Source organism: Mandrillus leucophaeus, unplaced genomic scaffold (genome assembly GCF_000951045.1).
Source record: "Mandrillus leucophaeus isolate KB7577 unplaced genomic scaffold, Mleu.le_1.0 Scaffold580, whole genome shotgun sequence".
Taxonomy (NCBI): domain Eukaryota; kingdom Metazoa; phylum Chordata; class Mammalia; order Primates; family Cercopithecidae; genus Mandrillus; species Mandrillus leucophaeus.
The window spans coordinates 1,376,158-1,388,806 of record NW_012106253.1 but is presented as its reverse complement, the minus strand read 5'-3'; the positions used below and the strand labels follow the sequence as shown (position 1 = coordinate 1,388,806).

Here is a 12,649-nt window from a genome sequence, read left to right as displayed (position 1 = left end):
AAAGAGAAATGCCATGAAGCTATCTTTAAAAACCTGCAGTTGAACAAAAATGGAAAGCTTTTTTGCTTAGCCTGTTGTACTTAAAAAGAAAAACAACACCTTCTTCTCTTACTATTAAAAGAGTTGTTCCCAGCAATACATAATGGACTAAAAGAAAGAAAGAAAGAAAAAAAACAAGAGTTGTGTTAAATTATCACACCGGGCAAAATTACTTTCATGAGTTGCATGTAAAACACTTTCAAAACAAAATACTTTAAAAAAACTCTAGGATTTTTATATAAAGTATTAAAAAATAAAATCTAAAAATCCAACATGAAATATAAGTATTAATTTCTAAAATATAATTTTAAATAACCAGTAAAAATATATCTCTTAAAACTAGTATGAACTACTCAAAATAATACAGCTAAGATTAAATTCACCTGTGACCACATAATTCACAAATCTAAAATCAATTCCCACCATAAAGAAGATTAAATATTTTAAATAACTGATTTTTTAAAAAGCTCAAGTCATAGAAAAATTAGTACATTAAAACAAAATATTTTTTATATTTTGATAATTCTAAAATTTAGAGTTTGTATAATGAAAGTAAAATAAAAAATTAGAAACTTATTCGCAATCAATGGCAAAACCGAATATATTATTCCAAGAGTTCATAAAATAAACATTAAAAATTCAATATCAATATCAAATAGATGATATACAGAACAAAAAAAAAGGTAAATAAATGTGGAAATACATTCAACAAATAATCAACAAAAAGCTATCATTTTAATAAGTGATAAAATTATAATTCCCAATAATGCTAAGGTTATGATGACCCCAAATACACTCACACAATGCTGGTGCATGCTTATAGCCAGATAATTTTTAAAACACAATTTAGTGATATAATTCATTCTTTTTAACAAATATTTGAACTCCTTTCATATAGGCACTGGGGTAGGCAAGAAAGCCACAATCTTCACCTCACACAATTTGCAGCCTGTTGTGAAAAGACTGATTTTTAAAACAGTAAGAAAGCATGGTAATTGTTTTAATAGAAAAAACTGAGATTGCTAAAGAGGCTCACAACACAAACATCTAACCTACTGTGACCTAGTCTAACCTGGTATTGGGGAAAGCTTCCCAAATGATCCTGTTAATCATTTGTTTCTCACTGGTTCCCAAACACCTTGCTAGGCATGGGACTTAAATGATAACACCACATAGTATCAGCCTGCAGAGTTAAAGGTCTAGAAGTGAAGATTCACAATCACAACAGATGTGGTAAATACAATAACCAAGAGGAGACAGAGAAGGGAGATGAGGTGAGCAGTGAGAGGAAACTACAATCGTTTGAGAAGTGATGGGAAGTGATGAGTACAACCATTAAGGGAGAAGGAAAGAAGAAGTAGCCAGGAGCAACAGTGTGAAAGGAGACAAGAAGAGTTAATGTAGACTGACATGTGGAGAAAGTCCATTGTAAACATGATACAAAACACAGATGAAGGAAAGTCTGAGGAGCTAGACTATCAGTTCAGGTTTGAACATGAGTCTCTGAGGCATCTGAATCAGCAAGGTAAAAATGACCAATATGCAACTGGAAATACAGGTCTGGCTCTCAGAAAAGAACTCTGAATTGGAGCTATCAGTTAAACAAATTATCCTATAACTATTCAGGGAATGGGGAGAGAAAAGAGCAGAATCCTAAGAAATGCAGATTATTTAGAAAGCAGAGTTAGAGGAGTCCAGGAGAGAGATCAAAGAGCTGAGTAACTGGTCTGGTCTCAAAAGCCAGAGGCTAACAGAGCTGACAGAAAAAGGAAGTAGTAAACAGTGCCAAATGGGTAAGAAAAGTAAGATTAAGCCCCAAAACAATAATTCAGAGGTGGGGTGATGGGAATAAGAGTCAGGTGGTAGATAGTTGAGGTGTGAAGTTCTTTTTATTTAAAGAAGTAAAACCAAGGCTGACCACGGTAGCTCACGTCTGTAATCCCAGCACTTTGGGAAGCCGAGGCAGCAGGATCACTTGAGCTCAGTTGTTCATGACCAGCCTGGGCAACATAGCGAGACCTCGTCTTGACTAATTAAAAAAAAAAAAAAAAAAAAGATTCGGGTATGGTGGCATGCACCTGTAGTCCCAGCTACTTAGGGGACTCAGGCAGGAGGATCACTTGAGCCCAGGAGGTCCAGGCAGCAGTGAGCCCTGGTGGTGCTACTGCACTCCAGCCTGGGCAACAAAGTGAGACCATCTCAAAAAAATGAACAAACCAAACAAAACCCAGAAGTAAAACCAGTAGGTACTCTTTCGCCTAGGCTGGAGTGCAGCGATGTGATATTGGTTCACTGCAACCTCTCCCTCCCAGGTTCAAGCGATTCTCATGCCTCAGTCTCCCAAGCAGCTTGGACTACAGGTGTGCGCCTCCATGCCTGGCTGATTTTTGTATTTTTAGTAGAGATGGGGTTTCACCATTTTGACCAGGCTGGTTCTCGAACTCCTGACCTCAAGTGATCTGCATGCCTTGTCCTCCTAAAGTGCTGGAATTACAGGCATGAGCCACACCCCTCCAGCCAGCAGGTAGGTACTCTTAAAAGAAGCTTGCTGATGAAGGGAAAGAGAGGATTGAAAGCAAACTGTTGTGGGAATTTTTTATTTTGTTTTAAGGCCATAAAGCCAGGCACAGTGGCTCATGTCTATAATCCCAGCACTTTGAGAGGCAATGGAATAGTGTGATGCCATTGACATGAGAAATATGAAGACCATACTACACTGAAAAGTATTAAAATTTTAAGCTCAGAATTCAAGATTAGGCCGGGGGGGTGGTGGCTCACGCCTGTAATTTCAGCATTTTGGGAGGCCGAGGTGGCCAGATCACCTGAGATCGGGAGTTTGAGACCAGCCTGAGCAACATGGTGAAACCCCGTCTCTACAAAAAACAGCCGGGCGCAGTGGCAGGTGCCTGTAGTCCCAGCTCAGGAGACTGAGGCAGGAGAATCGCTTGAGTCCAGAAAGCAGTGGTTGCAGTGAGCCAAGATCATGCCATTGCACTCCAGCCTGGGAGACAGTGAAATCCTGTCTCAAGGAAAAAAAAAAAATTCAAGATTAGTCTCCACCAGAATCACAAGTACGTAAAAGCATATGATGTATATGAATGATGAAAACACAAGATGTGTATGAATGATGAAAACACTTGTAATAGAAGTTGAGGCAATTTTATTTTTTTTATTATTTTATGTTCACTGTATAATAAATTAATCGGGAGAATATGATCCCCCAGGTAAGATTTGATCTAAGTTATACAAATAATTCAAGTTGGGAAAGTAAGGTACCCAACTAAGGGCCCCCTGGTGCCAGGCAGAATGTGACATCAAAAGGGGGATTCCAAAGAAGCTTTACCAGTATTAAAGTAGATACTGAGATGGAGGGCAAGAATGATTTGGCAGTTGTATGGCATTTGGGCTTGCATGCATATTTGAAACAGGGTGATTAAATGTGAGGGAATCCTTAGTTCTAAATAAGAAACTAAGTGTGAGAGATTATTACATAATTATATGACACAAAATATTTACTTTTTTGTGTGTAATAGCATGATATAATGGATGCAATGTTACGGGTAGAAAGTATAACAGAGAAAAGGCATATAATTTCTGAAGTCTCAAATTTAGATTACAGGCACAAGGTTTACAACATTATGTATCCATCCACATATAATTTATTCCATGGAATACTTGGGAGCATTAGAAAAATGAGTAAGAGGAGCCAAAACAAAAGGAATGGTAAGCAGAGAGACCAGGATTCTGACTAGGTAAATTTCCCTGGGACATTCCTGCAGCCAATAAGGAGGAAAGACTATTATTACTCACGCTGTAATTTACAAAAAGGTCTGGGTTGTATAAATCAGAGTATGCTGAAGTTTTCAAGTTTACCCAGCTTTGAGCTAGTGGAATTACGTGGCAAGGCAAAGTGGCTCTTGTCAATACTATATTCATTTGCAAATATTCATAAGAATGAAAACATAAAAAGCTTCAATTATCTAAAATTACAACCAAACTGAAAGGTTAGATTATCTTTAAAAGTTAATTTTTAAAAATTGGAATATTATCACTTGGCTCATATTAAAATTTCAATCACCCAATCTCTTCCACAGCAACAGGATATAATTAAACTATCTGATTTGAACCTATTCCCTTCCAGTTCTTCATGGGATGCACACTGTATTGAGAATGCAAGAATTTACAAAATATGTACAATTAATAGATATTTAAAATGCAGTTCTTACAGAGAGTAGAATGGTGGTCACCAGGCACTGGAGGTGAAGGGGTGGGAGAGAGTAGGTGATGGAAAGATGTTGACCAAAGAATACAACACAAACTTCCAGTGAGAAAGAATAAGTTCTCAAGATCTACTGCACAGCAAGGTGACTACAGATAATTATGTTTATTTCAAAACTGCTAAGAGAAAAGGTTTCAAATGTGCCCATTACAAAAAAAAAGATAAATATGTAAGATGATAAATATGTTAATGAGCTTGATATAATCAGTCCACAATGTATACAGACACCAAAACATTGCTTTATGCCCCATAAATTCCTACAATTATTGTCAATTAAAAATAAATTTTTTAATTAAGAGTTTTTAAAAATGAAGTTCTTCCTATCTGAAACACTTCACCTACTGTCCTTGAAACTAGCTAATTTCCAGATCATTATCTAGTCACTACCTCCAGGAAGTCTTCCCTGATGCCTTAAGATGACTCATCACAGCAACAACTTGTCACACTGTATTGTAATTTCAGGTTTACTAGTGTGAAACTCCCACCAGAATGTAAACTCCATCCTCCAGAAGGATGGAGCCACATTAACCTGACCCAAAAGTCTGGTGCTTACCACCTAGCACAGCATGTTGCAAATATAATGAGAATTAATATTTATTTTATTTGTTTTTTTGAGACAGAGTCTTGCTCTGGGCCGAAGTGCAGTGGCATGATCACAGTTCACTGCAACCTCAACCTCCAGGGCTCAAGCAATCCTCCCACCTGAGCCCACATGCCAACATGCCTGGCTAATTTTTAAAATTTAAAAAAAAAAATTTTTTTTAATTTTAGAGACAGGGTCTTGCTTTTGTTGCCTGGGTGGTCTTGAACTCCTGGGTTCAAGCAATGCTCCCACCTCAGTCTCCCAAAATGCTGAGATTACAGGCGTGAGCCACCATACCCAGCCTAGACTATTTAAATGAATCATAAAGATGCAGTAAAAGTAGACACTCTTCAAATAAATTTTACTCTTGGGAAGAGCATTTCAACCCTTTGTCCCACTCCCCTCTGCCACTGTATCAAGGAGACAGTCTGAGAGTCACCGCCTTATCCTATTCTTATCAATACTTGTTTCTTTCACTGAAGATAAGAGCAGGAAAGGACCTAAGAGGTCAGGCAACCCAATACCTTCATTATCCAGAGAAGCAAATAAAGCTAAACTAGTCAGTAACTTAAAAGGTCAATAAACATTAAAGGAAGTAGTAGCCAGAAGCTGCTCCTCCGTTTGCTCCTCCATTAAATACTTATCTTTATCCTCCTATTCCCCAATATTTGACCTCTCTACTAATAACTAATATAATCCTTCTCCAGTTGTCCCTATCCACTACAGTATACCAGCTTTAATTTAGATATGTGCCTTATATATATTATTTATATCATATATAATTATATTATATATTATAGGTGGTAATATATTATATAGATCTGTAAATATCAGTAGAAGCCTATTTTTATCCCAGTTTATCATTTTAACAACTGTTTCCAAAAGTTAGATCATAAATTTTCTTAAGAACAGTGACTTATCTTAACATCTAAGAAAATTTAAAGCATTTATACACAGTATGTACTAAAAAATAGTGATAACTACAAAATGGGAAAAATGGAAAACCCAATCAGAAAATAAATTATTTGTATAATATCATAAGAAACATTTTTACATCCTATTACAGTCAAAGGTTTTATTATCAACTATCTAACCTTACCTACACTGATCTACCAATTAAATATTAAGTGCCTACCTAAAAGCCGCTTCCCAAAAGCAGTTCATTCCACAAACATCAGAGGGCAGCATCCAATAGGGATTCCAGTAACACAGAGAGAAATCTTTACACCTAACAGAGTAAGACAGAAATAAGAGTCCTATGTGAGTATTTCGGTTTGGAACTAACAAGGAATTTACTCAGTAACACGGTCACTTACTGTTCTATTTTAAAGCAAATAAAATTGAAAATCCAAATTGCTATGATAAAGATTTTGGAAAACTGATTTCTCCCTTACTTAGGGCACCATTATTTTAAATAGAACTTTATAACCTTGAAGGTAAACTATACTATAGATTGGGAAAGAGTTTTTCCATCGGATATTAAAATCCCCTCCTCAGATAACACACATAAATATATCTTCTAAAATTTTCTTCATAGGCTACACATATACCCCTAGAACAAAATCCCTTTGGGACAAACAAAATATTTCCTTATCCTCAAACATAATAAAAATGCCACAAATGCTAGCAGAAAGGGAAAAGATCTTTAAGTACTTTTAAATTAATCCCCAACCCAAACTACCTGTATGGTGTTTCAAACCGAAAAAGAAATCATAATGGCCAAGATGTATATGAAAATGGTCAACATCACTAATCATCAGGGAAATGCACATTAAAACCGCAATGAGATAACATCTCACTCAGTTAAAACGGTTATTATCAAAAAGGCAAAAAACAATAAATCCTGGCAAAGACAGAAAAGGAAACACTCATACACTGACAGTAGGAACATAAATTACAACCACTATAAATAAACAGTATAGAGATTCCTCAAAAAACTGAAAATAGAACTACCATGATCCAGCAACCCCACTGCTCTGTGTATGTATATATACATACATATTCACACATGCATACACACATACATAGATGGGCACAGTGGCTCCCATCTATAATCCCAGCACTTTGGGAGGCTGAGGTAGGTGGATTGCTTGAGGCTGGAGTTCAAGACTAGCCTGGTCAACATAACAAGACCCCGTCTCTAAAAATAAAAAATTAGCTGGACATGGTGGCATTTACCTGTAAGTTTCAGCTACTCGGGAGGCTGAGGTGGGAGGATGGCATGAGCCCAGGAGTTTGATGTTGCAATAAGCGGTGATTGTGCTACTTCACTCCAACCTGGCTGAACAGAGCAAGACTCTGTCTCGAACAAAAAAAAAAAAACAAAAAAAATTGACCTGCCTTCCCCTCAAAAAAACCCGGAAATCATGCTGATATTCACAGCCTAGTATCACTATCTACATTATCTCGGTTCCACATTATACAAGCTAAAATGGAGGATCAAGTCTGGTCTTTCTTGTTAGGTTGCATGTTGGAGCCAAAAAGGAAAAAAGAAAACACCTTATATTACAAAAAAAATTGTTTTTCATCGTGATTTATTTTCAAAATAATAGTCTAAAAGTCACTGGGTACTAAAGTACGTATGAAGTCAGGGTGAGTCACTAAACCGGGCCACTTCATTATCTCATCACTATGCAGCTTTGTTTTCTCTCACTATGAATTCAATTATGAGTTACTATGCTTATATCAAATGGCCTACGAAATTTCTGATTTGCAAAAATCTGATCACATCTCTCACAAATGGCAACAGTCTAAGGCAGAGGTTCTCAGCTCTGGTAGAGGTGCCACACAAGACCTATTAAATCAGAATCTGGAAACAGGGTCTGGCACTGGTGGTTTTTAAAATGCTGCCTAAGTAATTCTGTATACTACTGCATAAAGAACAAGGTTGGAATTTCTTAACAGAAAAAAGTTACATTTTAACTGTTTTCCTGTAAAGAAACACCATTTTCTAGCATAGCACAAAAGGCTACATATCTTCATTTAAAAGGCTGAACCAGAAAGAGAAGAAAATGTGTACATATCAGTAAAACTTATGACTTGATTAGAAAATCTGTGTTTGTACCTTCTCAAGCATGGCTATGTATTTTCTTAAGTCTTTGATTTCATACCACATAGTTAGACTCAGTGATGGTAATAACAACGAACACAGAGTTCTTTTCAGATTCAGGCACTTTCACACCCATTCAGACTCACAAGAAACGTTTTAAGGTAGATACATACAATCTCCGTCTTTCAGACACTGACGATATCACAGCTTTATTTCAACAAATCCACAATTTATTTACAATCAACACCTAATGTGTACCTTTGTTCTAAGAAGATAACTAATCAGGTTATTCCATATCCCCTGTCAAACTCTACAACAGTGAAAAATGGAAATGGAAATCTCAAAGACAAATTCAATTTTTCTATAAAATTAATTAAAATTATATATATTTAACAATACCATTTGCAGCCTCAACTTGTACTTTAAGTTACAAATCAGTTATGTGTTATTTTCCAAACCTGCCTGATCCTCAGGTCACTTGTCAAAAATACAGATATAGGATCCTATCCCATATCCAGTTAACCAAGCCTCCCCCAGAGAAGTGGCCTAAGAAGCTCAATTTTTCAGCAATATCCCCAGATAAGTCTTAAAATCAGACCTGAATGAGAAACGCTATATCAAGGGATATCTAGAGTCAACTTGAAATTTTTTATCAAAATACTGATAATAACTTCTTATGATAATCCTGTTTATTTACAACTTAAGAAGGATTAAATTTTGAAAATTTGTGTTTCTATGAATACTTCAATAAATACAGGTTATTAAGTACCATTTAGAAAATTTTTTAAAGCCTATGAAAGTAATTACCCACCACTATTAACATTTTCATATCTTTACTACCCCATATTTCAAAAATATCTTCCTACAAATATTTGACTAGAAAAGTTAACATGCACGTTGCCAACACGCAGAAGTTGCTGAAACTACTTGATCTTCGTTAGTCTCAAGAAACCATGTGAGCTAGACAGCACACCTCAAACTCCCTGTTCTCAGGAAATATCCACCAGGGAGCTTCTAACTCAAAGGACCCTCTTGCAGTATTACAATTAAACTGTACTTCGGGGCAATGTTTTGCTTTTTTTTAAGTTGATGCAAGATGACAAAGCCACAGACATGAGAATTAAATTCAACAAGACCAACACATTGAACAACTCAGTAATGAGTTTAAATTTTGTGAAGCTTTGAGCCACACCAAGAGCCCTATACTTTTGCTAATATCAAACTGAGAGGTGACAATGTGCTAGCAGCCCCCGCTCTCAGCGCCTCCTCGGCCACCGCATCCAATCTGGCAGTGCTTGAGGAGCCCTTCAGCCCGCCACTGCATTGCAGGAGCCCCTCTCTGGGCTGGCCGACGCCGGAGCCCGCTCCCTCTGCTTGCGCCGGGGTGTGGAGGGACAGGGACAGGCGCAGGCGGGAACCGTGCTCACAGGCCAGTGTGAGTTCTGACTGGCGCAGGCTCGGTGGGCCCCACACTCAGAGCGCCTGGCCTGCACCACCAGCCCAGGGCAGTGAGGGGCTTAGCACCTGGGCCAGCAGCTGCAGAGGGTGCGCCGGGTCCCCCAGCAGTGCCAGCCTGCTGGCGCTGCACTCGAATTCTCGCCGGGCCTCAGCTGCCTCCCCATGGGACAGGGCTCAGGACCTACAGCCCACCATGTCCGAGCCCTGCCTCCGCGGTGAGCTCCCACACAGCCCCAGCGCCCATGACGGGTACCGCCCCCTGCTCCATGGCGCCTGGTCCCATCAACCGCCCAAGGGCTGAGGAGCGTAGGCCTGGCTCCAGACTGGTGGGCAGCTCCGCCTGCAGCCCCAGTGTGGGATCCACTAGGTGAAGCCAGCTGGGCTCCTGAGTCTAGTGGGGACTTAGAGAACTTTTATGTCTAGCTAGAGGATTGTAAATGCACCAATCAGCACTCTGTGTCTAGCTCAGGGATTATAAATGCAACAATCAGCACACTGTCAAAACGGTGGATCAGCTCTCTGTAAAACGGACCAATCAGCAGGATGTGGGTGGGGTCAGATAAGGGAATAAAAGCAGGCTGCCTGAGCCAGCCAGCAGCAACTCCTCTTCCACACGGTGGAAGCTTTGTTCTTTCACTCTTTAAAAATAAATCTTGCTGCTGTTCACTGTTTGGGTCCATGCTGCCTCTATAAGCTATAACACAGCGAAGGTCTGCAGCTTCACTCCTGAAGCCAGCGAGACCATGAACTCGCCATAGTTAGTGATGTAACCGTACCTAAATATCACTAAGCCTCTTCCCCCAGGGACCAGTGCCCAATTAGCAGAACTAGTGGCACCTACCCGAGCCTTAGAACTGGGAAAGGGAAAAAGAATAAATGTGTATACAGACACCAAGTATGGTTATCTAATCCTACACGCCCATGCTGCAATATGGAAAGAAGGAATTCCTAACCTCCAGGAACCCCTATTAAATACCACAAGGAAATCATGGAGTTACTGCGTGCAGTGCAAAAACCAAAGAAGGTGACAGTCTTATACTGCCAAAGCCATCAAAAAGGGGAAAGAGAAAGGAGAACAGCAGCATACACGGCTGGCAGAGGCAGGGAAAGACCAGCAGAAAGGAAAGAGAGAAAGAGACAGGAAGTCAGAGAAAGAGAGAGGAAGAACAGGAGAGACAGAGAGAAGGAGACAGAGGAAGAGACAGAGAGACAGTCAAAGAAAGACAGAGTCAGAAAAAGAGAGACAAAGAAGTCAAAGAGGAAGAAAGAGAGATGGAAGTAGTAAAGAAACAACAGAGTACCCTATTCCTTCAAAAACCCCAACTGATCATAGTAACTTCCGAGTCACCCAAACAGCTCCATTCAGACGGCTAGTCTGCTTCTCAGGGCCCCACAAAATCATCACCTCCTCCCTGCTTAACAAACAGTCCAGTTTTGTAATGGCAAACATACTCCCTGCATGACTATTCACCCTTGGACCCCCTGCAGCAGTGTCCCCAACACTAGTGAATGCCTTCTTATCCGCTCTTTCAATCACTCTCTCGAAAGTTCCTAGTAGAAACAAAATGTTTTTTTCTCCAATAGGAAAACAGAACACAGGGAGCCACTCAGTTTGCTCCCAACACCCCTTTCCAGCCACTCACCAGAGCTACCTTGACAAGTACTCTAGGAGGATGGTAAAATGAAAACAACAAACTCACACACCTTTTTAACATACATAACCAGTTCTATCTACCCAGCCAAGTTATATTCTTATGTAGAACATCGACCTATATCTGCCTCCCCACTAACTGGACAGGCACCTGCACTTTAGTCTTTCTAAGTCCCAACATTAATATTGCCCCAGGAAATCACACCTTATCAGTACCCCTCAAAGCTTAACTCCGTCAGCACAGAGCCATACAACTAGTACCCCTACTTATAGGGTTAGGAATGGCTGCTGCTACAGGAACTGGGATAGCGGGTTTATCTACTTCATTATCGTACTACCACACACTCTCAAAGGATTTCTCAAACAGTTTGCAAGAAATAACGGTATCTATCCTTGCTTTACAATCTCAGATAGACTCTAGCAGCAGGGACTCTCCAAAACCGCCGAGGGCTAGACCTCCTCACTGCTGAGAAAGGAGGACTCTGCACCTTCTTAGGGGAAGAGTGTTGTTTTTACACTAACTAGTCAGGGATAGCTTCAGATGCTGCCTGGTGTTAACAGGAAAAGGCTTCTGAAATCAGACAACGCCTTTCAAATTCTTATACCAATCTCTGGAGTTAGGCAACATGGCTTCGCCCCTTTCTAGGTCCCGTGGCAGCCATCTTGCTGTTACTCACCTTTGGGCCCTGTATCTTTAACCTTCTTGTCAAATTTGTTTCTTCTAAAATCAAGGTCGTCAAGCTACACAGATGGTCTTACAAATGGAACCCCAAATGAGCTCAACAACTTCTACCGAGGACCCCTGGACCGACCCACTGGCACTTTCACTGGCCTAGAGAGCTCCCCTCTGGGGGACCCTACAACTGCAGGGTCCCTTCATTGCACCTATCCAGCAGGAAGTAGCTAGAGTGGTCATCGGCCAAATTCCCAACAGCAGCTGGGGTGTCCTCTTTAGAGGAGGGATTGAGAGGTGACTATGTGCTAGCAGCCTTCACTCTTGGCACCTCCTCGGCCTCGGCATCCACTCTGGCAGCACTGGAGGAGCCCTTCAGCCCGCCACTGCACTGTGGGAGCCCCTCTCTGAGCTGGCCGAGGCCAGAGCCGGTTCCCTCTGCTTGCAGGGAGGTGCGGAGTGAGAGGTGCAGGCGCAAAGCGGGGCTGCACACAGTGCTCATAGGGCAGCGCAAGTTCTGGCAGGTGCAGGCTCTGTGGGCCCCACACTGGGAGCGGCCGGCCGGCCAGCGCCACCGGCCCACGGCAGTGAGGTGCTTAGCACCTGGGCCGGCAGCTGCAGAGGGTGCGCCAGGTCCCCCAGCACTGCCAGACTGCCAGGGCTGTGCTCGAATTCTCGCTGGGCCTCAGCTGTCTCCTCACGGGGCAGGGCTCAGGACCTACAGCCCGCCATGTCCAAGCTCTGCCTCCACAGTAGGCTCCCGCGCAGCCCGAGCCTCCCTGACGGGCACTGCCACCTGCCCCATGGCGCCCGGTCCCATCGACCGCCCAAGGGCTGAGGAGCGTAGGCCTGGCTCCAGACTGGTGGGCAGCTCCGCCTGCAGCCCCAGTGTGGGATCCACTAGGTGAAGCCAGCTG

The 12,649-nt window shown here is 41.1% G+C and overlaps 1 protein-coding gene across 1 annotated transcript in view; it reads right to left on the bottom strand.

The window, feature by feature from the left end:
- Window positions 1–12,553, bottom strand: part of GXYLT1 (glucoside xylosyltransferase 1) — a gene marked incomplete at its 5' end in the record, with an annotated part of 45,965 nt that extends 33,412 nt beyond the window's left edge. Inside the window, 2 exons of the mRNA XM_011999059.1 lie at window positions 6,037–6,132; window positions 12,501–12,553. Of these exons, the coding sequence (XP_011854449.1) occupies window positions 6,037–6,132; window positions 12,501–12,553 (149 nt within the window). The remainder of the gene's footprint in view (window positions 1–6,036; window positions 6,133–12,500) is intronic.
- Between the last annotated feature and the right edge of the window lie 96 nt (window positions 12,554–12,649).